General features: G+C 40.7%; 1 protein-coding gene across 1 annotated transcript in view; it reads left to right on the top strand.

The window, feature by feature from the left end:
• The window catches only part of DNAH11 (dynein axonemal heavy chain 11), a 369705-nt gene that overhangs the window by 258874 nt on the left and 84966 nt on the right, over positions 1–25865 (top strand). The window contains exons 63-65 of the mRNA XM_027539949.1: positions 2116–2286; positions 23202–23437; positions 24728–24850. Coding sequence (XP_027395750.1) covers positions 2116–2286; positions 23202–23437; positions 24728–24850 — 530 coding nt within the window. The remainder of the gene's footprint in view (positions 1–2115; positions 2287–23201; positions 23438–24727; positions 24851–25865) is intronic.

The raw sequence follows: 25865 nt of genomic DNA, 5'->3' as shown, positions 1-25865 counted from the left end.
TATAAGTATGTATATACGTATATTTTTAAAAGATTAATTGAAGATGTCAGACCTTTTCCTTTGAGGATAAATTCTTTCTGACTAGAACAGGAGACAGTTAACTTCTGAAAAACACCAAGACTGATGATTTTGTCTATATAGCATTGACCTGGAAGCTATAGTCTCAACCATTCAGACTAATAAATCAGGCAATTTATATTTAATCATTAACTAACTCCAGAGCTAACAGCTGTTCAAAATTAGAAATGGGTCACCCCAGCCAGGATGACATTACAGGCAATCTATAATGCATTAGAATAAAATTATAGTGATTTTTAACTGTCTAGAAATTTATTACAGGACATGTTCCAATTCTTAAACCCTTGTTAGCCAGTGTCAGTAATGATTTATGTTGCGTGGGTGGTATAGTGAAATTATTGACGATTTCAATCGCCGATAAGTCTACGTTTAGTAAATCTTCAAGTTTCAAAGCTGTTTTGGAGAATGAGGTGGGTGCCCTTTATTGTTTATCATTTACTAACCAAAGACAACAAAGTTGGAGGGAAGGCAAATGAGAGATTCTTCTTCAAAATTAATGGATATATTATCTATAGCTGAGGAAGAAAGTAATGAATTCTATAAAGAAGGCAAGGGAGTTGAAGTTGCCTAGTGTTTAATTATAGAGCTAACTTGGAGTGATCTTTATCGAGCAAAGCAGACTATCTTAAAATAGATTTCATAAGCATTGTCACCTGCTACTTTCATTACCTCAGTGCCAAGGGTATTGTGATGGCTTGCAGGGAGCTAGTATTGCAATTTTCTCTGACATACATTATTTTTGCTTTCTGTGGTCTCCCCTCTTTCATGAGTAAAGCTGAATTCTTCCACAGGGTTCTTCATTGTTTTTACCAACATTTTGCTGGTTTTATTTCTCCAGTTGCTATTAATTTACATATGCTTAGAATGTGGTATTAAATTTTAGCATGCACTGAAACCAAATGAATTAGTGAAGTGTCCTGCAGTTCAGTCAATCCATAGGTATTTATTACAGTTTTATTCAAATCCAATATTAAGGGCTCTACATACTTAACCTGGAAATCAGATTTTCAATGTCTAGTCATGTAGATAGAAGGAGCTGAACAGCATCCTTTGAGCATACGGTCTTCAAAGCTAGTGACATCCTTCTGGTTTCCATCTTTTTACATGGGCTGTAAGCTCTTCCACTGATTGAGTAATTATATTGCAGAAAGAACCCACATTTAGTAACTACCAGCACTGATCTTTAATTAATAGAATTCTAGTAAGATGGCTCTTTTAAGCTTTATGTTTTAAATAATTAACATAACTAGTGTTTTTCCTGAGAAGGCAATGGCACCCCACTCCAGTACTCTTGCCTGGAAAATCCCATGGATGGAGGAGCCTGGTGGGCTGCAGTCCATGGGGTCGAGAAGAGTCGGACATGACTGAGCGACTTCACTTTCACTTTTCCCTTTCATGCATTGGAGAAGGAAATGGCAATCCACTCCAGTGTTCTTGCCTGGAGAATCCCAGGGACGGGGGAGCCTGGTGGGCTGCCGTCTATGGGGTCGCACAGAGTCGGACACGACTGAAGTGACTTAGCAGCAGTAGCAGCAGCAGTGTTTGTCACCTTCCTTTTTCTATAACCCGCCCATGGCTGGTATGTTTAAGACGATGTTTGCTGAGGGAGGTATAGTACCATTGCTGAAAAGCAAAAATGATGGTGAACAGCCAAGCTGCCATAAAAATCCTAACATCACTCAGGCTTGGCCACAGCTCTTGGTCCTGTACTTGTAGAGGAACAAGAGAGTGACCGTCAGCCTTTTAAGAAGGACCTCAAGCCTAACTGAAGAGTTAGGGCATCCAACAAAAAGGAGATGTTAAAGATCTAATGTCGCATTACCATAAACTTCACTGACGGGAGAATGAGAGCGCCTTCGTAATAATGGGTTCACGTGACTGAGTGGTCAGCATCGTTATGCCCCCCAGTCATGTTCTCTCCCTCCTCCAGGCTGTGCAGGTGCCCTAGACTTAAACCGAGGTATAAGGCAATTACATTCAATGTTTCTTGAGTTGCTCTTCACTTTGCAGTTACATCAGAATCATCTTATATTTCAGTCAGAGAAGATTCGCTGGGGCCAGTCTATTAAATCCTTCGAAGCGCAAGAGAAGACGCTCTGTGGAGATGTTCTCCTTACGGCAGCATACGTGTCTTATGTTGGATCCTTTACACAACAGTATCGCCAGGAACTGGTGGACTGCATGTGGGTTCCCTTTCTTCAAGAGAAGGTAAACTTAGTCCCTAACCTGGGCCACATTTGGAAGCATCATACTGAAATTTAAGTAACAAAAACAGTGTATGTTCCAGACATTTTTGTACTTCTGTAATCTCAAATCACTGGAAATTCTAGTATTGAAGGAAGTCTTTCTTGTGTGTTGCAGTTTTCTTGTTTTAACGATAGTTTCAACAAGGAGGTAGAAAATAGAAAAATTATTTGTATGAATGATAGGGGTATAGTTGGAAAATTGCTTTAAATGAAACTGTTAACTGAAACCAAATTTGGAATATCATGTGCAATTACAGGGTGAAATTTTTTGGTATGAATATCACAGGTTACTGAAGATTTTTTTTAATGACTACTTTCAGATGAAAAGTGTAACACTTTGTATGTAAGTATAAAAATAGCTTACTTTGAATTTGAAAATTCACCCATAAGCAAAACGAAAGCATAGATTGGGGAGATTTCAGATTGTCTAGATTAAGGTTATCCTTTACAAAGGAGAAACAGAGACAGGGAAGTTTAAATGACTTTGTAAGGTCATAAAAGATAGGAAACCAAACCACTGCTTTCCAGGCCATTGTTTTCTATGACGCATTCTGTTATCTCCACAGTTTGTTGTGATCCACACAGTCAAAGGCTTTGGCATAGTCAGTAAAGCAGAAGTAGATGTTATTCTGGAGCTCTCTTGCTTTTTCGATAATCCACCGATGTTGGCAATTTGATCTCTGGTTCCTCTGCCTTTTCTAAATCCAGCTTGAACATCTGGAAGTTCACAGTTCATGTATTGCTGAAGCCTGGCTTGGAGAATTTTGAGCATTACTTTACTAGAGTGTGAGATGAGTGCAACTGTGCGGTAGTTTGAGCATTCTTTGGCATTGCCTTTCTTTGGGATTGTAATGAAAACTGACCTTTTCCAGTCCTGTGGCCACTGCTGAGTTTTCCTAACTTGCTGGCATATTGAGTGGCACATAATTTCCTGGCACTTTCACAGCATCATCTCTTAGAATTTGAAATAGCTCAGCTGAAATTCCATCACCTCCACTAGCTTTGTTGGTCGTGATGCTTCCTAAGGCCCACTTGACTTTACATTCCAGGATGTCTGGTTCTAGGTGAGTGATCACACCATCATGATTCTGTGTATTCTCGCTACCTCTTCTTAATATCTTCTGCTTCTGTTAGGTCCATAGCATTTCTGTCCTTTATTGAGCCCATCTTTGCATGAAATGTTCCCTTGGTATCTCTAATTTTCTTGAAGAGATCTCTAGTCTTTCCAGTCTATTGTTTTCCTCTATTTCTTTGCACTGATCACTGAGGAAGGCTTTCTTACCTCTCCTTGCTGTTTTTTGGAACTCTGCATTCAAATGGGTATATCTTTCCTTTTCTCCTTTGCCTTTCGGTTCTCTTCTTTTCACAGCTATTTGTAAGGCCTCCTCAGACAACCATTTTGCCTTTTTGCATTTCTTTTTCTTAGGGCTGGTCTTGATCCCTGCCTCCTGTACAGTGTCAAAATCCTCCATCCATAGTTCTTCAGGCACTCTGTCTATCAGATCTAAAATCCTTGAATCTATTTGCGCTTCCACTGTATAATCGTAAGGGATTTGATTTAGGTCATACCTGAATGGTCTAGTGGTTTCCCTACTTTCTTCAATTTAAATCTGAATTTGGCAATAACAAGTTCATGATCTGAGCCACAGTCAGCTCCAGGTCTTGTTTTTGCTGACTGTATAGAGCTTCTCCATCTTTGGCTGCAAAGAATATAGTCAATCTGATTTCGGTATTGACCGTCTGGTGATGTCCATGTGTAGAGTCTTCTCTTGTGTTGTTGGAAGAGGGTGTTTGCTATGACCAGTGCGTTCTCTTGGCAAAACTCTATTAGCCTTTGTGCTGCTTCATTCTCTACTGCAAGGACACATTTGCCTGCTACTCCAGTAATTTCTTGACTTTGTACTTTTGCATTCCAGTCCCCTATAATGAAAATGACATCTTTTTGGGGGGTTAGTTCTAAAAGGTCTTGTAGGTCTTCATAGAACCATTCAAATTCAGCTTTTTCAGCATTACTGGTTGGGGCATAGACTTGAATTACCATGATATAGAATGGTTTGCCTTAGAAACGAACAGAGATCATTCTGTCATTTTTGAGATTGCATCCAAGTACTGCATTTCAGACTCTTTTGTTGACTGTGAAGGCTCCTCCATTTCTTCTAAGGGATGCTTGCCCACAGTTCAGTTCAGTTCAGTCGCTCAGTCATGTCCAACTCTTTGCAACCCCATGAATTGCAGCACGCCAGGCCTCCCTGTCCATCACCAACTCCCGGAGTTCACTCAGACTCATGTCCATCGAGTCAGTGATGCCATCCAGCCATCTCATCCTCTGTTGTCCCCTTCTCCTCCTGCCCCCAATCCCTCCCAGCATCAGAGTCTTTTCCAATGAGTCAACTCTTCGCATGAGGTGGCCAAAGTACTGGAGTTTCAGCTTTAGCATCATTCCTTCCCAAGAAATCCCAGGGCTGATCTCCTTCAGAATGGACTGGTTGGATCTCCTTGCAGTCCAAGAGACTCTCAAGACTCTTCTCCAACACCACAGTTCAAAAGCATCAATTCTTCGGCGCTCAGCCTTCTTCACAGTCCAACTCTCACATCCATACATGACCACAGGAAAAACCATAGCCTTGACTAGACGGACCATTGTTGTCAAAGTAATGTCTCTGCTTTTTAATATGCTATCTAGTTTGGTCATAACTGTCCTTCCAAGGAGTAAGTGTCTTTTAATTTCATGGCTGCAGTCACCATCTGCAGTGATTTTGGAGCCCCAAGAAATAAAGTCTGACACTGTTTCCACTGTTTCCCCATCTATTTCCCATGAAGTGATGGGACCGGATGCCATGATCTTCATTTTCTGAATGTTGAGCTTTAAGCCCACTTTTTCACTTTCCACTTTCACTTTCATCAAGAGGCTTTTGAGTTCCTCTTCACTTTCTGCCATAAGGGTGGTGTCATCTGCATATCTGAGGTTATTGATATTTCTCCCAGTAATCTTGATTCCATCTTGTGCTTCTTCCAGCCCAGCATTTCTCATGATGTACTCTGCATAGAAGTGAAATAAGCAGGGTGACAATATACAGCCTTGACGTACTCCTTTTCCTATTTGGAACCAGTCTGTTGTTCCATGTCCAGTTCTAACTCTTGCTTCCTGACCTGCATACAGATTTCTCAAGAGGCAGGTCAGGTGGTCTGGTATTCCCATCTCTTGAAGAATTTTCCACAGTTTATTGTGATCCACACAGTCAAAGGCTTTGGTATAGTCAATACAGCAGAAATAGATGTTTTTCTGGAACTCTCTTGCTTTTTCCATGACCCAGTGGATGTTGGCAATTTGATTTCTGGTTCCCCTGCCTTTTCTAAAACCAGCTTGAACATCAGGAAGTTCACAGTTCACATATTGCTGAAGCCTGGCTCAGAGAATTTTGAGCATTACTTTACTAACATGTGAGATGAGTGCAATTGTGCGGTAGTTTGAGCATTCTTTGGCATTGCCTTTCTTTGGGATTGGAATGAAAACTGAACTTTTCCAGTCCTGTGGCCACTGCTGAGTTTTCCAAATTTGCTGGCATATTGAGTGCAGCACTTTCACAGCATCATCTTTCAGGATTTGAAATAGCTCAACTGGAATTACATCAACTCCAATAGCTTTGTTTGTAGTGATGCTTTCTAAGGCCCACTTGACTTCACATTTCAGGATGTCTGGCTCTAGGTCAGTGATCACACCATTGTGATTATCTGGGTCGTGAAGATATTTTTTGTATAGTTCTTCTGTGTATTCTTGCCACCTCTTCTTAATGTCTTCTGCTTCTGTTAGGTCCATAGCATTTCTGTCCTTTATCGAGCCCATCTTCGCATGAAATGTTCCCTTGGTATCTCTAATTTTCTTGAAGAGATCTCTAGTCTTTCCCATTCTGTTGTTTTCCTCTATTTCTTTGCATTGATCGCTGAGGAAGGCTTTCTTTTCTTGCTATTCTTTGGAACTCTGCCTTCAGATGCTTGTATCTTTCCTTTTCTCCTTTGCTTTTCGCTTGTCTTCTTTTCACAGCTACTTATAAGGCCTCCCCAGGCAGCCATTTTGCTTTTTTTGCATTTCTTTTCCATGGGTAGTAGATACAGTGGGCATCTGAGTTAAATTCTCCCATTCCAGTCTATTTTAGTTCGCTGATTCCTAGAATGTAGACGTTCACTCTTGCCATCTCCTGTTTGACCACTTCCAATTTGCCTTGATTCATGGACCTAACATTCCAGGTTCCTATGCAGTATTGCTCTTTACAGCATCAGACTTTACTTCCATCATCAGTCACATCCACAACTGGGTGTTGTTTTTGCTTTGGCTCCATCTTTTCATTCTTTCTGGAGTTATTTTTCCACTGATTTCCGGTAGCATATTGGACACCTACCAACCTGGGGAGTTCACCTTTCAGTGTCCTGTCTTTTTGTCTTTTCATGCTGTTCATGGGGTTCTCAAGGCAAGAATACTGAAGTGGTTTGCCATTCCCTTCTCCAGTGGGCCACATTCTGTCAGAACTCTCCACCCTGACCTCTCCGTCTAGGGTAGCCCTACATGGCATGGCTCATAGTTTCATTGAGTTGGACAAGGCTGTGGTCTATGTGATCAGATTGGCTGGTTTTTTGTGATTGTGCTTTTCATTCTGTGTGCCCTCTGATGGAGAAGGACAAAAGGCTTATGGAAGTTTCCTGATGGGAAAGATTGACTAACGGGGAAATTGGGTCTTCTTCTGATAGGGGGTGCCATGCTCAGTAAATCTTTAATCCCATTTTCTGTTGATGGGTGGGGTTGTGTTCCCTCCCTGTTATTTGACCTGAGGCCAAACTATGGTGGAAGTAATGAAGATATGAAGGCTTCCTTCAAAAGGTCCCATGCATGAACTGCTGCACTCAATGCCCCCAACCCTGCAGCAGGCCTCCTCCGAGCCACACCTCTGCCAGAGACTCCTGGATACTCACGGGCAAGTCTGGGTCAGTCTCTTGTGGGGTCACTACTCCTTTCTCCTGGGTCCTGGTGCAAACAAGGTTCTGTTTGTGCCCTCCAAGACATGCCTCCTGAGAAATCTGTATGCAGATCAAGAAGCAACAGTTAGAACTGGACATGGAACAACAGACTGCTTCCAAATTGGGAAAGGAGTACTTCAGGGCTGTATATTGTCACCCTGCTCATTTAACTTATACAGAGTACATCATGAGAAATACTGGACTGGATGAAGCACAAACTGGAATCAAGATTGCTAGGAGAAATAGCAATAACCTCAGATATGCAGATAATACCACCCTGATGGCAGAAAGCGAAGAAGAGCTAAAGAGCCTCTTGATGAAAGTGAAAGAGGAGAGTGAAAAAGTTGGCTTAAAACTCAACATTCAGAAAACCAAGATCATGGCATCTGGTCCCATCACTTCATGGGAAATAGATGAGGAAGCAATGGAAACAGTGAGACTTTATTTTTGGGGCTCCAAAATCACTGCAGATGGTGACTGCAGCCATGAAATTAAAAGACACTTGCTCCTTGGAAGAAAAGTTATGACCAACTTAGACAGCATGTTGAAAAGCAGAGACATTACTTTGCCAACAAAGGTCCGTCTAGTCAAAGCTATGGTTCTTCCAGTGGTCATGTATGGATATGAGAGTTGGACTATAAAGAAAGCTGAGTGCCCAAGAATTGCTGCTTTTGAATTGTGGTGTTGGAGAAGACTCTTAAGGGTCCCTTGGACTGCAAGGAAATCCAGCCAGTCCATCCTAAAGGAAATCAGTCCTGAATATTCATTGGGAAGACTGATGCTGAAGCTGAAACTCCAATACTTTGGCCACATGATGTGAAAAACTGACTCATTGGAAAAAACCCTGATGCTGGGAAAGATTGAAGGCGGGAAGAGAAGGGAACGACAGAGGATAAGATGGTTGGATGGCATCACCGACTCAATGGACATGAGATTGAGTAAGCTTTGGGAGTTGATAATGGACAGGGATGCCTGGCATGCTGTAGTCCATAGGGTCACAAAGATTCGGACACAACTAAGCAATTGAACAGATCTGTGTTATCTCAGTTGATTAAAGCAGGTTCTTCATTTACATATCTAGCCCTTCAGTTCAGTTCAGTTCAGTCACTCAGTCATGTCCGCCTTTGCGACCTCATGGACCACAGCACACCAGGCCTCTCTGACCATCGTGACTACTGGAAGAACCATAGCCTTGACTAGACGGACTTTGTTGGCAAAGTAATGTCTCTGCTTTTCAATATGCTATCTAGATTGGTCATAACTTTTCTTCCAAGGAGCAAGTGTCTTTTAATTTCATGGCTGCAGTCACCATCTGCAGTGATTTTAAAGCCCCCAAAAATAAAGTCAGCCACTGTTTCCACTGTTTCTCCATCTATTTGCCATGAAGTGATGGGACTGGATACCATGAACTTAGATTTCTGAATGTTGAGTTTTAAGCTAACCTTTTCACTCTCCTCTTTCACGTTCATCAAGAGGCTTTTTAATTCCTCTTCACTTTCTGCCATCAGGGTGGTATCATCTGCATATCTGGGGTTATTGATACTTCTCGCAGCAATCTTGATTCCAGCTTGTGCTTCCTCCAGCCCAGCGTTTCTCATGATGTACTCTGCATATAAGTTAAATAAGCAGGGCGACAGTATACAGCCTTGACGTACTCCTTTTCCTATTTGGAAGCAGTCTGTTCCATGTCCAGTTCTAACTGTTGCTTCCTGACCTTAGGACATTAAATCCCTCTGTGTATTTGTGTTCTTTGTTGGTAATTATGCCTCAGTTTTCACAATAGCTTTTTCATGACATAAGGACATGCCAATGGAATTTCTGCAAATTAAATATTTTGGGAAAAGTGTCTCATAATAATTATAAAAGAAAAATCCTTTTGTACCTAAGCTATTTAATGTGTCTATGGTATCAAGCCATATTTTTATATGGAAGATTTTTTTAAAAGACGATATCTATAGTACTCCCTGAATTTCAGAGATTTTCTCTAAGTATTTCTGCCATAAAATAGTCCTGTTTATGTAAGAGGATAAAGCCATAAAATAGTCCTGTTTATGTAAGAGGATAAAGCATTCTGCTAATTTTGTCCACCTCGTACTGCGTTGTGAGTTTTGGAAGGTGTCAGCTATCAAATTCTTCTTTTTGTCTCCATCTCATGTTCTCCAAACTTTAATCTTCTCAATGGGTATCTTGGTCCGATTCACCCAATGACCAACTTAAGATGAATGATTATCATCACTTGTGGTCCTCTCTGCATTTTCCATCATTGATAAAATTTTCTCATTCTGTCCAAAATTATAAAGAAATTCACTTCCTGATGTGCAAGCTAGTGAACTTCACGTTGCCTTCTTGTTACAGTTATTCTTCTCTTTGAATCATGTAATAGTATCTATAGCATGAACTTAGGCTATCAGTCACTTTACATTTTTTTAATTGAAAACTTGCCTTCTCAAATTTAAGTTTTAAAATTGATGTTTAATTGCTGGTATAGCATCATTTGGGCTTCCCTGGTGACTCAGTGGTAAAGAATTCGCCTGCCAATTCAAGAGACGTGAGTTTAATCTCTGGGGCAGAAAGATCACTGGAGGAGGAAATGGCAACTCACTTCAGTATTCTTGCCTGGGAAATCCCATGGACAGAGGAGCCTGGTGGGCTACGGTCCATGGGGTCACAAAACAGTTGGACACAACTTACCGTCTAAAAACAAGAGGAAATCGCATCATTTAGTGTGTTTCTGGGAAGTTTCCCATCAACTTGTATTTTCCCACTTACTTAAAATTCCAAATACGGAATTCCATGAAGATAAAATTTTGTTGTGAAGAGTAAGATTAATTGGCTTATCCAAACTATGTAAACTCTCTAAATGTATAGCCAAAGCAAAAATGATAATTTTCTGATGCTGTACATTAAGGAAACATTTATTTTTAACTACAGGCCTGTGTTGCTCTGTGGGCCCACAACTCTCAGGACTCCGTGTCTATTTTCAGGCATCCCAGCGCTCTCTGCTTGTCTCTTGAGTACACAGGCTCCAGGCCAGCTGAGAAATAGATCGTCAAACATGAGCAGCTTATTCTCACTCATCTCTGGACAGAGCTGTATGCTAAAGGAAGAAAGAGATTTCGAGTTGTATAAATGACATCCTTTTGGAAGAGACTTTTCTGTCTGTAAGACCCCTGGCAGAAAATGCTATATAAAACCTAAAAAACGTATGTCCTGTAGAACAGAGGTTTCTAGTTTCTCACTTCAGTTGCTCAGTCATGTCTGACTCTTTGCGACCCCATGGACTGTAGCATGCCAGGATTCCCTGCCCATCAACAACTCCCAGAGTTTGCTCAAACTCATGTCTATCAAGTCGGTGACACCATTTGAGCTACTTACTTTATACACCTAGATTCAGTCACAGCAAAGTGGAAAGATAATCACGTCTATATGAACATGTGCCAGGGTTCAAGAGGAGCTGAAATTGTTTATTCATGTTAATTTTTTTTGATCAATTTTTCCTCATCAGTGTTGCCTCATCCTGCCTTTCCAAGAAGCATCTCCTCATCCTGCTCCACAGTATACAGGATATTTGCTAGAGCTCCGTACTCTCCTGAGTGTCTCTGGCTTGTCATTTGACTTGGGTATCCTGGGGATTTTGACAGTTTATAAATTAGCCCACCAACAAATGACTATTTGTGTCCTTTTAAAATATCTCTGGGAAAGATTGAGGGCAGGAGGAAAAGGGGACGACAGAGGATGAGATGGTTGGATGGCATCATCAACTCGATGGACATGGGTTTGGGTGGACCCTGGGAGTTGGTGATGGACAGGGAGGCCTGTTGTTCATGGGGTCGCAAAGAGTCGGACATGACTTAGCAACTGAATTGAACTGAAGCTAAGCATGTCATTTATTAACAACCTGTGTACATATTCAAGGTAACCTTAGAGAGAACTCTTATAAAATAAGTCCACAATCCTTAATGTGTTCCTAGAAATGAAGACTATTCTAAATGCATCAAAACTCCAAAATCTAATAAACAAATTTAACTCTAAGTCTGAATTTCAAGAGGAGTTATATTTTAACTTGATCCAGTGATTCTAAAGTTTTCTGGAAGAGTATATTTTCAACAACACCAATGTAATTTTGGAATCAAACAGTAAGAGGGCACTTGGACTTCACAATATTAAAATATATTCTAAAGCTAAAGTAATTACAACAATGTGGTTCTTCAAGGGAAATGAAAACTAGAATAGAGATCAGAGTCATTTAAGGATGCAGAGATATTTGATATGTTTAATATATGATGATGTATAAATGCAACTGCATCTACCACCTCCTAACATTTCTACTAATATACCATCTTCCCTCCTGATACTTCTATTCAAGGCCAACCATTTGGGTTATGTACTAGTTTCCATCCCCTTTCCTTTCCTTGAGGACAATTCAAGACAAATTCTCCCCTTTCCGTCATCATCAATTTTTCTGTCTGGATTCATTACTACATCATTCCCACTAGCACTCAAACATGTAGTTATTTCTCCCATTAAAAACAAATATATCTGGAAATATACATTTCTCTCAACTCTCCCTGCCCCTCAAGCTACTCCTTCATTTCTCTGCCCTCATTTACAGTCATCACTTCAGAAGAGGAATGGATATTCACTGTCTCCACATCCTCCCTCCGTATTTCTAAGTCACTCCAGACAGACTTTCATCCCCATCATGCCACCAAAATGCCTATTATCAGATTTTGCCTTCACATTGCTAAGTTGAGAGGTTCGTTCTCATTCTCATCGTACTTGACTGAATTTGATGCAGTGGATCACTCCATCCTCCCATCAATACTTGATTTTCTTGAATCACCCTCACTTCACCTCCACATAACCCCACTGGTCAGTTTTTCTCAGACTTCTTGATTTTTTTCCTACCCCACCCTGCCCCAGTGGCTCAGACAGTAAAGAATCCACCTGCAATGCGGGAGACCTGGGTTTGACCTCTGGGTTGGAAAGATCCCCTGGAGGAGGGTATTCTTGCTTGGAGAATCCCCATGGACAGAGGAGCCTCTCGGGCTGCAGTCCGTGGGGTCACAAAGAGTCAGACACGACTGAGCGACAAAGCACACACACCCGCCCCAATCTCTTAGTGTTGAAATGACCCACACTTCAGTCTTTGAGCTGCTTCTTAACAAGGTTCATGGCTTTAAATGTCCCCTGGACCCCACTAACTCCCAAATGGATACCTGCAGCCAGACAGTGGCATCTTCCCTTCTGTGTCTGAAAGATGTCTCAGATGCAGAACATCCGAACTGAATTCCTGATCTTCCCCGTAAAACTGCTACTCAAGTGTTCCCGATTTGTTTAATGGTAGGTCTACCCTTGTGTTAGCTCAGCCTAAAAGACTTTGAGTCACTTTGATGTCAGTCTTTTTCTGACACCCACATCCAGTCTATCTAGGAGATTCTGTGGGCTGTACCTTTAAAATATATTCAGAATCTGACCACTTTTCGCCACCTTCACTGCTTGCATCCTGAGCCCAGCCATCAGCTTCCTCTTCAATTACTGTGAAAACTTTCTAACTGGTTTCCTTGCTTCTATATTTGTTGCCTCTCTCCAAATTGGATCTTAACATATCAGCCAGTGTGATATGATGCAAGTCAGATTCACTAATTTTTTTTTTCTAAAATCCCTCTGTTGACTTCCCACTGCACTTAAAGCAAAAGCTAGAAACCCTGCAGATGCTTATAAAACCCTCAGTGATTTGGCCCCATTACAGTAAGTCCCTGACATCCGAACCTTCAAGTTGCAAACGTTCAAAGATGTGAATGTACACTTGTTCCATCAACGTCAGGCATGCAGCTATTGCTGACAGTCCTTCAGCTCTACTGTCTCCCACCTCCTCTCCATCCTGCAGTCAGTAACTCTTCTTTCCTGTTCACTTGATTCCAGCCCCTGTATGCCAGTTGTTGCACTGTACTACTGTACTTTTTCAAGGTACTGTAAGATTAAAAACGTTTTCATTTGTGTGAAAAGTATTATAAACCTATTACAGTACAGTGCTACACAGCCAATTGTGTTAGTTGGGTAGATAGGCTAACTTTGTTGGACTTGGGAACCAACTGGACTAATGAATGTGCTCTAAAAATAGACCTCATTCATGTGTAGGGGACCTACTGTATCTCCCTGTAACTTACTTTCTGTTATTCCTTTCCTCACTCATCTGCTCTGGTCACACTGGGCCATCTTCCGTGAATCTACCACGTATGCTCCAGCCTCAGGCCCTTTGCACTAGCTTTTTCCTCTGTCTTGAAGTATTTTCACTTAGGACATAGTTTTCCCACTCACTTCCATCAACTAGCTCTTTGTTCAAGCAGGAAGAAGATAAGGTGTTCTGGTAGTCCCATCTCTTGAAGAATTTTCCACAGTTTCTTGTGATCCACACAGCCAAAGGCTTTAGCATAGTCAATGAAGCAGAAGTAGATATTTTTCTGGAATTCCCTTCCTTTTTCTGTTATCCAACGAATGCTGGCAGTTTGATCTCTGGTTCCTCTGCCTTTTCTAAATCCAGCTTGTACATCTGGAAGTTCTTGGTTCATGTACTGTTGAAGCCTAGCTTGAAGGATTTTGAGTGTTATCTTGCTAGCTTGTGAAATGAGTGCAATTGTATAGTAGTTTGAATATGGCATGCCCTTCTTTGGGACTGGAATGAACACTGACCTTTTCCAATCCTGTGGCCACTGCTAAGTATTCCTAATTTGCTGGCATATTGAGTGCAGCACTTTCACATCATCATCTCTTAGGATTTGAAATAGCTCAACTGGAATTCCATCACCTCCACTAGCTTTGTTCCTAGTGATGCTTCCTAAGGCCCAGTTGACTTTACACTTCAGGATGTCTGGCTCTAAGTGAGTGATCACACATTCATGGTAATCTGGGTCTTTAAGACCTATTTTGTATAGTTCTTCTGTGTATTCTTGCCACCTCTTCTTAATCTCTTCTGCTTCTGTTAGGTCCGTACTGTTTCTGTCCTTTAGCATGCCCATACTTGCATGAAATATTCCCTTGGTATCTCCAATTTTCTTGAAAAGATCTCTAGTCTTTCCCATTCTATTGTTTTCCTCTGTTTCTTTGAATCGTTCACTTAAGAAGGCCTTCTTATCTCTCTTTGCTATTCTCTGAAACTCTGCATTCAGTTGGATATATCTTTCCTTTTCTCCTTTGCCTTTCGTGTCTCTTCTTTTCTCAGCTATATGTAAGACCTCCTCAGACAACCATTTTGCCTTCTTGCATTTCTTTTTCTTGGGGGTGGTTTTGGTCACTGCCTCCTATACAATGCTATGAACCTCTGTCCATAGTTCTTCAGGTACTCTGTCTATCAGATCTAATCCCTTGAATCTATTTGTCACTTCCACCATAATCATAAGGGATTTTATTTGGGTCATACCTGAATGGTCTATTGGTTTTCCCTACTTTCTTCAATTTAAGTCTGAATTTGGCAATTAAGGAGTTCATGATCTAAGTCACAGTCAACTCCCGGTCTTGTTTTTGCTGACTGTATAGAGCTTCTCCATCTTTTGCTGCAAAGAATATAATCAGTCTGATTTTTGTATTGACCATCTGGTGATGTCCATGTGTAGAGTTATCTCTTATGTTGTTGGAATAGGGTATTTGCTATGACCAGTATGTTCTCTTGGCAAAACTCTATTAGCCTTTGCCGTGCTTCATTTTGTACTCCAATGCCAAATTTGCCTATTACTCCAGGTAATGCTTGACTTTTTATTTTGCATTCCAATCCCCTGTGATGAAAATGACATCTTTTTTGGGTATTAGTTTTAGAAGGTCTTGGAGGTCTTTATAGAACCATTGGACTTCAGCTTCTTCGGCATTAGTAGTTGGGAAATAGAAGTGGGTTACTGTGATTATGAATGGTTTATCTTGGAAACAAACTGAGATTATTTGTCCTTTTTGTTATTGTACCCAAATGCTGATGTGCCTTTGCTGTGACTTTTAAATAATATTTACTATATAAATATTTACTCAGTAAAGAATCCACCTGCAATGCAGGAGATCTGGGTTCAATCCCTGGGTTGGGAAGATCTTCTGGAGGAGGAAATGGCAACCCACTCCAGTATTCTTGCCTGGAGAATACCATAGACAGAGGAGCCTGATGGGCTACAATCCATGGGGTTGCAAAGAGTCGGACATGACTGAGCAACTAAGCACACACTGTTTCAGACTCTCGTTGTTTGCGAGGGCTCCTCCATTCCTTCTAAGGGATCCTTGCCCACAGAAGTAGATATAATTGTCATCTGAATTAAATGTGCCCATTCCCATCCATTTTAGTTCACTGATTGCTAAAATGTCAGTGTTCTCTTCCCAGATTCCTGTGCAGTATTGTTCTTTACAGCATCGGGCACATTACTTTCACCACCAGATACATCCACAACTGGGCATCATTTACACTTTGGCTCAGCCTCTTCATTCTTTTTGGAGTTATTTCTCCACTTTTTCCCAGTAGCATATTGGACACCTACCAACCTGGCACGCTGCTCTTCCGGTGTCATATCTTTTTGCCTTTTCATACTGTTCATGAGTGTCTCGAGGCAAGAATACTACAAATTCCTAGATGTGATTACAACCTTTATCCTTCAGCATGCCTCGTTCTACTCTATTTTTTCCACTATAGCATTTATTACTTGCTAATACATTGCTTTGTTATGGTTAACATCTTTCCTCTCCCCCAGAAAAAATGTAAGATCCATGGAAGCAAGTATTTTGTGTATTTTGTTCACTACTCTATCCTAGATGGTGCCTGGAACATTGTAGATGTTCCATGTTTTTTTTCATTGAGAGATAATTTATACACCTTATGATTCACCCATTTAAAGCATACGATTCAGTGGTGTTTAGTGCAGTCACACAGCTGTGCAGCTCTCATCACAGTCCATTCTAGAGCATTTTCACCATTCTCAATGTAAACCCCATACCCATTAGCTGTCACCCACAATCCCCCAGTCCTTACTGGGCATAGATAACCATTAATTTATTTCATGTATCTATAAATTTGCCTGTTCTGAACATTTCATATGCATGAACATATGTGATATTTCATGACTGACTTCTCTCACTTAGCTTGTTTTTAAGATTCATCAATGATATAACCTATATCAGTATTTTATCCCTTTCTATGACTGAATAATATTCCTTATTATTGGAATATAAATGTGGATATATCACATTTCATTTATCCATTCATCCATTGATGGTCATTTGGGTTGTTTCTACTTTTTTTATTATTATGAATAATGTGGCTATAAACAGTTGAATTATTCATGTACAAGTTTTTGTGTGTGGACACATTTTATTTCTCTTTCACATATACCTAGGAGTGGAATTTTCTGAGTTGTATGGTACCTCTGTATTTAATCTTTGACAAACTACCAGCCTATCACTACATATTTTAGAATAAATGTATGCTTCAATGTGTATTTCAGATCAGTAGGGGAAGTAATAGATTATGCAGTAAATGCTGAAGCACAACTCACCAAGTGTTTGGGCTGAAATATAGTTAGGGCTCTCCTTTATGGTTTCATGGGAAATAAAAAGAGTTCCAAATGATTTAAGTATTAGAATGTTAAATAACTTAAAATGTAGATGAACTGTACAGTTATAAATCAGAAATTGTAGATAAACATTACAGAATCAGTGAGGGGCCATATTATAACCCCCATGTAACAAGCTGAGAAAAGAAATGTGAACTTAATCCTAAGCATGGGCAGTCATTGAAGGATTTTAAGCAGGTCTATGACATGATCAGTATTATCCATTTGAAAAGCTCACACTGGCCACCAAAAAAGCAGTGACTTGGCAGGGAAAGAGACTCTTGTTACCAACTAAGAGTGATAGCCCCGAAGACAATGAACACAGTGATGACAGTGGGTGTGACAAGCAGGAGAGTGATTGCAGAGGAAGCAAGGAAGCAGAGCTGATGAGACAGTGTAAGGGTTGACGGGGAGAAAGTCAATATATGCAGGTGCCAGTCCCTCAGATTAAAATCATTTTAGAAGAAACGATGAGGAGTTTGGTTTTGAAGTGTCTCTAAAACATACAAGTGTCAATAACCGGTAGAGAACTGGACAAGAGCATTACTGGGTGAGAGTGAGATTTGGGAGTCACTGATGTACACATAGTTCTTGAAACTACACGTGGTTAGATCACCTGGAGAAGATGTTTAGAGTGAAGTGAGCCGAGTCAGTGCTGACATGTAAGTACGAAGTTGAGGAAGATGAAGAAGGTGCAGTCAGAGACTGGAGAAGCCCAAGGCAAGAGTGGTCTCATAGGAGGTAAGAGTATAAAGACAGGGATGATCAGTGATGCCAAAGCCATAGAGACAAGTGAGAGAGTAGCTAGGAACTGAAAGTGTCGTCAGACTTGGAAGGATGAAAGTCTTTTCTGACCCCAAGGGCGTAATGAGCCAGAAGCAGACTGCACTGAGTTATACAGGAAGTAGGCAGAAAAGACAGGCTATTCTTGTAGGAATTTGCTTTGAAGAGAAGGGGGTAAACAGAAGTGCCTAGTTGAGACATGAAGCTAAGTGAAGGGTTTTTTTTTTTTTTTTTCTTTCTTCGTATGAGTAGGACTAGAACACGTTTCTAGTCTTTCAAAGAAGGAATGGAAAAGGAATTACTGATGGTAAAACAGGGAAGAGGTCTGATCCATCAGGAACTGGGAAGGGATAAGAATAGAGGAAAAGGGAATGACTTTCCAATAGAAGAAGCAAGACTCCTTGAACTTAGTTGGAGGAAAGGGGAGAAAGGGGAACATAGGCAGGCAGAAATGCTGATAGAAAGTTGTAGTTGTAGCTGCTGGTCTCTCTTCTCTTCAGGAAGCAGGAAATTGCAGTGCTAATCAGCCAAAGATAAGAAAATTGAAATGAGGAGAATGTTTGCAAGGAGGGTGGCAAAAACATCAAAAAGTATCCATTGAAGGCAATCAGAGAATAAATGTTAAAGCCTTGCCAAGCAACTTGGAGAAGCCAAAGTTGAATTTGGAAAAGATAAATTTGTAGTCACAGTAATAAAGCTTTCATCAGCAATACTCACAGTCTGGGACCAAAAGGACAGGACAAGAGTTACTTTAGCCAGGGTATACAGGATGATAGGCAGATAAGCCAGAAGGAAAAGAAGGCAGGGAAGTTCATGTGACAGTCAGAAGAACAATTAAGGAATGGAAGGTTCTATCTTAGGTTCGGCAGAGATGTGAGTGGAGTTGAAAGTTAGTGTTTAAATATATGGTACAGTTTCTCAATAGAATTACCATATAATCCAACCTGGCTGGGGAATCTACTAGCCAAAGGAAATAAAAGCAAGGGCTCAGGTAAGTCTACATTTGTTCACAACAGCATTATTCAGAAATAGCCAAAAAGTGGAAGAAATCCAGATGTCCATCAACAGATGGATGGAAAAAGAAAATGTGGCATATACATACAGTGGAATATTATTCAGTCTTAAAAAGGAAGGAAATTCTGACACATTGCAACATGGATGAATCTCGTAGATGTTATGCCAAGGGAAATAAATCAGTCATAAAAGGACGAATATTGTGTGATTCCACTTACATGACGTACCTAGAAAGTCAGTTTCATAGAAAAAGAAAGTATCATGGTAGTTACTAGGGGCTGGGGGGAGTGAATAATGGGAGTTATTGTTTAATGAGTATGGGTTTCAGCTTGGGAAGATGAAAAAATTTCGGAGATGGATTGTAATGGTGATTGCACAACAGTGTGAATGTACTTACTATGACTGAAGGAATATTACTGTAACTGTACACTTCAAAATGGTTAGGATGACAAATTTTATAATACAATTATTTTGCCACAATGAAAAATACATGGTGGATAAAGGACCTGATGTCTTAATACTGTTGATAAGAGCAAACGTTGTATCCAGAGGTGTGAGAAGAAGTATATATAATCATGGTTCAAGAATTGGGTATTGGAAGTTTAGGTTTCAATAATGAAATAATTTCAGATTATTTTAAGGTCTGGAACAGCACCTCTCATCTAAAGAAGGAGATAGGCAGACTTCCCTGGTGGCCCAGTGGTTAAGACGCCAAGTTTCCACCGCAGGGGGCATAGGTTCAGTCCCTAGACAGGGAACCAAGATTCCACATGCTCTGTGACTTGGCCAAAAAAAAATTTAATTAATTTAAAAAAGGAGATAGTATAGTACCCTGCCAAAACATATCAGCATTTTTGAGTGTGGAGGATGTGCAAGGGAGGCGAGGGATGAGGTGTCGTGTGATTGTCACAGCTGGTTCTGGCATCTTCCTCTCCCCCTGCCTCTTCCCCCAGAATGCTAGAGTGGAAAGGAAATGCAGAGTTTTCGCGTGAAGGATGTCAAGGCTGGAGAGTGGATTCGACATGTCTACCAGCACTGAGGTAGTCACAGATTGGCAGCCAAACTTGGAAAGTGGGAAGGACCAATAGCTAAGGCTTTCGGTTGAGGAGGATACATAGAGGAGTATATGGCTGGACTCCATGAGCCTCAAGTGTGTCGCTTTTTACTTAAGGATAGAAGAGCTCTGGGGTCTTGGATGACGTGCAGGGGAGTAAGAAGAGTGACCACTGTTACCCCCATATGCTTTTTCAGTAGTAGGAATACTAAGAAAATGGAAAATCTACTTGAGAAAGCCCTCAAGGAAAATGAGACCCTAGGGCAGTGATTCTTGGACTCCAGCTTCACATTTAAATCATGTGGGAGTGAACTTTTAAAACATACTGATGCCAGTTGAAGTTGAATCATTAGAGATGGGGTGGTATCGGCAGCTTTGAAAGCTCTCGTGTGATTCTAATATACAGCCTGGGGTTGAGAGGCTATGTCCTAGGAAAGAGCTGAGTTTGGGTTGAGACAAGCAGGTAGAGGGAGAAAGCAAGAGAGTTTGACCCAAATAAGACTAGGAGATCACAAGAGCTGTGGGAACAGTTGTCAGGAAGTGCCGCAATGGGGCCATGAGTTTGGAGGATGGCAAGGGGTGGTAAGTGAAAAGGACAGGGACAGTGGGCATATGTGACCTTGAGGGTACAAATAAAATTGTTACCCAAAATTGTTTCCATCCAAAGCCATCATCTGCTGGGCAGACAAATGAAGGCATGGCCAAGTTCAAGGAGGCATTTGCACTCCACTCATTACTCTGACCTCGCAGTTTATAGACAGACACATACATGGAATTACTATACATGGAGTCAACCAAGTCTCAGTGTCCTAAGCAAAAAAGAGGGAGGGAGAGACCTACTTTGCAGAACTCCTATAAGAGTTAAGTGAGGCAAGGAACAGAGCAAATGTATATGAGTAAATTTTGTAAACACTTAAAACCTTACAAATATCACTTGTTCTGTTAACTGGGAGTCTTACCTCATCAGGAAGTTCCCTTTTATCCTTTGAAATAGGCCCTGGGATCAGTTCCCAGAGGATTCTGATTGGTATTTGGTGTTAGGATTAGTCTAGTTTGGCTCAGGGCGTGTGCTTCCTTCCAGCCTGCTTCTCTCTAGTAAAAGCTTCTTAAGAAGGGAGACTCTTTCCTCCTCCTCCTTTTTTAAGCTCCATCTTGACTGACAGCATGTTGCACTATTTAATGAAGCACTTAGATACTGACTTGCTAGGCTGACTTTGGACTCCCTCTTTGCTCTTGGTTTCTGAACTAATATTCTTTTCTGCATACTCCTTCAAGGAATTCTGCAAAGAAGAGTGGATTAAAAAAATATATATGAATTGAGGCTTATTTTCCCCAGTGTGAACTTAGGTTAAAACTTACTGTGAAAGTGATAACCATGTTGTAACTATTAGATTTTTCTTGATGAAAAACCTTCTGTGTAGTCATACAAATCCCTGCCTATTTGAACATAATACTATAAAGCAAATATCCTGAACTTTGTTTCTAAAATTTTAAGTCTCAAAGTATTTTATAGTATTTATGATATTCTTTAGTGTGAGTTACCTGCTTTGTTTTGCCTACTATTGGACTGGCCAAAAATTTCCTTCAGGTTTTTTGGTAACATCTTGGAAAAACTCAAATGAACTTTCTGGCCAACCCAGTAGGTTAAAGTGGCCATTAAAAAAGGGAAACTCGCTTTCATCCCCTGCACTGTGCTATGTACACAGTAGGTGGTCAAACAATGCAAACTATTGAATTCAGATACAAGATCTGTATGTGTACCTTCTGTTACTCCTTAATGCTTCAAAAATTAACATTATCTTAAGCCTCCAGTTGTTTCAAATTGTATTAATTAGAAGGCAAGAAATAAAAGCCACTGAGCTCTTGCTAACAGGAGAATGCTTGTGTCTTTAAGGAACCTGTGTGTGGAATCAGATACCAAGGTTTGTTGTTCCTGGTACTAGGAGAGAGATTTTGATATATTTATAAGATAACATTGTCAAGAACAATAGGCATTTTATGCGAACTTTTCCTGTACTAACCTCACATTGCATCCCAGCTTCACTGTGGGAATTCTTCCAGCATTCTGTTTGTGGAAGCTCTGTGGCCAACCAAGAAGTCAGACACCTCTACCACTGTTCCAGCCCCCACTGGCTGCTTCAGCCAGGTCCGGCTCTTACTGCTCTCTCTTGTGGAGCCGTGTTTCCCTGTTGGCCCCCTGATCCAGCCAGGGAACTAGCTCTTTACTCATCTCGCTGACCGTGGAGTCTCCAGATGTATGTAGGAGGTGCTTAGTAAATGTTTGGTGATTGATGACCAAGCGAACAAATTCCATAATAAATTCCATTCTATAATCTTGCTCATTTTTTTTCAAATTGAGTCTATTTTGTAAAGAACTGATCCTTACCTTTAAAATAGATTTTTCCTCCTTTCTCTCTCTTTTAAAGGAGACAACTTCCCACTTTCTTTTTTGCTCTATTTTTATTGAAGCATAGTTGATTTACAATATTGTGTTAGTTTAAGGTATACAGCAAAGTGATTCAGTTATGTATTTGTATTTTTTGATGATTTTCTGTAGGTTATTATAAGATTGAATATTATATCCTAGATTATACAGGAAATCCCTGTTGCTTATCTGTTTTACCCTGAACCCCTAATTTATCCCTTCCACCAGCAACTCCCTACTTTTCAATGCTCCTCCTGGTGGCTCAGATGGTAAAGAATCTACCTGCAATGCAAGAGGCCCAGGATCCCTGGATCCTGAATCAGGAAGATCCCCTGGAGAAGGGAATGGCTGCCCACTCCAGTATTCTTGCCTGGAGAATTCCATGGACAGAGCAGGGCTACAGTCCATGGGGTCAAAAAGAATCAAACACGACCGAGCAGCTAACACTTTTACTTTTTTCACTGTCACAGTGGAGACAATTCCCTCTCAGAGGAGAGGCTGAGTCAAGGCTGCTGGGCAACCGCAGGCTGATGGAGTGCCCGTGGACTGAATACATTCCATGAAGCCACCCCAGACAGAGAGTCATCTCTCTGTAGTGCTGATCTACAGAAAAAGATGAAATGCCTGAGCAAAAGAGTGCATTTTAGTATTGCTGATGTGGGGTGATTACTCCATTGGGCCAATACATTTCTGTCGTCCTGCCATACTTCCTGGAGTCTAAATTTCACTCACCTTGTTTGGGTTGCTGTAGGTGTGTGTAGAGGGTGAAGTCCCTTTCACTTGAAGCCAGATAGATGCAGTAGCAAACCAGATGTTGAATGCTGCAGTTGACAGAATTCTGAGAGATAAACCCTAGACTTTCTAGGTTGAGTTGTATTTTGTAATGAGAGTTTTATTTGGCTTTTGAGAGTTATAGGAGAACTCATATGTGTTCTCTTGGCTTTGGTCTATTGTTTTCTTGTCTTTCGTGCTCTGCTACTCTGGCAGTTGATTGCCTGACTCTGATTCTCAAGGTCTCCATCCCAATAACTGAAGGCGTGGACGTGATTGCCATGTTGACAGATGATGCCACCACCGCTACCTGGAATAACGAGGGACTGCCCAGTGACAGGATGTCCACGGAGAACGCCGCCATCCTGACGCACTGTGAGCGCTGGCCCCTGCTGATCGACCCCCAGCAGCAAGGGATCAAGTGGATCAAGAACAAATATGGGACTGACCTGAAAGTCACACACTTGGGCCGGAAAGGGTATGTGAAATCGGAAGGGTCGATTCTTCGTTGAGCTGCTGGAAGTGGGTTTCTTTTTTACCAAGTCCTGGCATTTCTTAGACCTCTCTGCCCCTTTGGAATGTGATAATTTGGTACAACTTGTTTGTCTGCCTACTCACATAAAGGATCTCTGTGGCAAAGGTGTTCACGTTGGATGGCGTGCATCACTTACCTGAAGAAGTTTGTTGGAAGGTTAGAACACACACTGCATGTGAAAGGAAAATTTTCCTATGACCCAGAATGGAGATATGATGCATTATAATCCTTCTTTAGGACTTTGGCATTTGGTAACCCAAGACTTGTCAACTGCCCCGTGGGCTTAATGAGGTTTCCAGTTACATTGCTAAATATGTACTTTGCCTACAATGGCGCTTTAACACAGCTCAGTTCCCAAGGTTGAGTGCCTGAAGATAATTTTTTTAGTCAAGCTTTGCATATCACTTCTGAGATCTGAATCTGCTCTGAGATTTTCTGTCACTCGGTTGGCATGACAGTGTTTTCTGGTAAGTACAGAGCTGTCTTGTACGTAGTTGGTCTTCAGTTAATGCCAAATAAGTAATTTTAGACTTACTTATACTTCATTTTACTCCTCCATCATTTTTTGACATGTAAAATGAAATAAGGAATGTCTGCAGTTGTGCAGATAAATGGTCTCCTTGCTGATCTGAATACTGGGAGGAAATTATTCTTGAAGGCAAAAGACTATTTTTGTAGAGTGGCAGTGAAATCGAATGGTAGTTCTCTACATGACTGAATCTAACCGTTTAAAAAAATGAAAATTTGATAAAACCACAAAGCATTTAATTTGAATTTTTTTTTTCAAAAGAGGACCTGTTGAAATAATTTAAATTTATAATGTTTGGGTACATGCTAAGTTACTTCAGTCATGTCTGACTCTTTGCGACCCCATGGGCTATAGCCCGTCAGTCTCCTCCATCCATGGGATTCTCCAGGCACGAATACTGGACTGATTTGTGTTTGGGTAGGTTCTATTTATTTTTACCGTGATTACCGTCAAAAGTAATTTACACATGGGCTTATTAGTTCACACTACTGAATTTCATTTTGGAACATATAACTGAAATTGATCTCAATCTAATCTTTAATTTCCATGTATTTTAGTTGAAGAAAATACTACTCTATAAAACAGTTTTCTCTAAATCCCATTTAAAATGTTTACATTACACTAAATATAATTGAGCATAAATAATTTTGAATACTTTCCCTATGCTTATTTACATTTTTTCTTGATTCTGACTGAATTTTAAGGTTTTTGAATGACATTGAAACTGCTTTGGCCTTTGGAGACGTCATCTTAATTGAAAACCTTGAGGAAACAATAGATCCGGTCCTTGATCCATTGCTTGGTAGGAACACGATTAAAAAGGGAAAGTAAGTATTATTGAATAATAATTTTATTATTAAAAATAATCTTAAAGATAACTTTTGATGTGTGTTTTGCACTACACATGAGTTTGATCATCAGCTTCTATTTCATGGCCTCCTAATGAAATGTAATATATTGAAATATTCTTTTGTAATAATTGTATTTATTTGTTTATGGCTGCGCTGAGTCTTCGTTGCTGTGTGGGCTTTTCTCCAGTTGCAGTGAGCAGGGGCTGCTCTCTAGTTGGGGTGCGCGGGCTTCTCGTTGAGGTGCCTTCTGTTTTTGTGGAGCGTGGACTCTAGGGGGTGTGGGCTCCGTAGCTGCAGGTCCTGGGCTCCAATCATGGACTCAGTAGTTGTGGCACACAGGCTTACTTGCTACGCGGCATGTCTGATCCTCCTAGACCAGGGGTTGAACCCATGGCTTCTGCACTGGCAGGCGAATTCTTTACCACTGAACCACCAAGGAAGTCCTGCTGAAATATTCTCGGTGATAGTTCTGAGTTTCCGTTCCAGGGCTCCTACATTCCAAGACCAAAGCAAACTTGACGTGATCCAGATGTTCAGGCTATTTTTTTGGTAGGTTGAGATTCATGTTACCCAATTCCTGATTTATAGACCCCAATAATGCATTGTCACAAATAGGAGAGTATTTGCTCCTTTATTACTTCATACTAGTGTTTTTCTACCCTCAGTACTTTGGAAAACATTTTTAATATATTTGCCTCAAGTGCATATCACTTGTATCCTTATTTTTTTAATATTTTTACTTTTTATTAATTTAGTATTAGCTTCTAATGTACAGCAAAGTGAGTTAGCTTTTATGTGTACATATATCCCCTCTTTTTTGGATTTTCCTCCCATTTAGGTCACCATAGAGCACTGAGTAGAGTTCCCTGAGGTATACAGTAGGCGATTACCTATTTTATACATAGTATCAATAGTGCATATATGTCAATACCAGTCTCCCAATTCATTTCACCCCACCCCCGTTGGTGTCCATGTTTGTTCTCTACGTCTG

This window comes from Bos indicus x Bos taurus, chromosome 4 (genome assembly GCF_003369695.1).
Source record: "Bos indicus x Bos taurus breed Angus x Brahman F1 hybrid chromosome 4, Bos_hybrid_MaternalHap_v2.0, whole genome shotgun sequence".
Lineage (NCBI taxonomy): Eukaryota > Metazoa > Chordata > Mammalia > Artiodactyla > Bovidae > Bos > Bos indicus x Bos taurus.
This window is presented reverse-complemented; position numbering and strand designations above follow the sequence as displayed.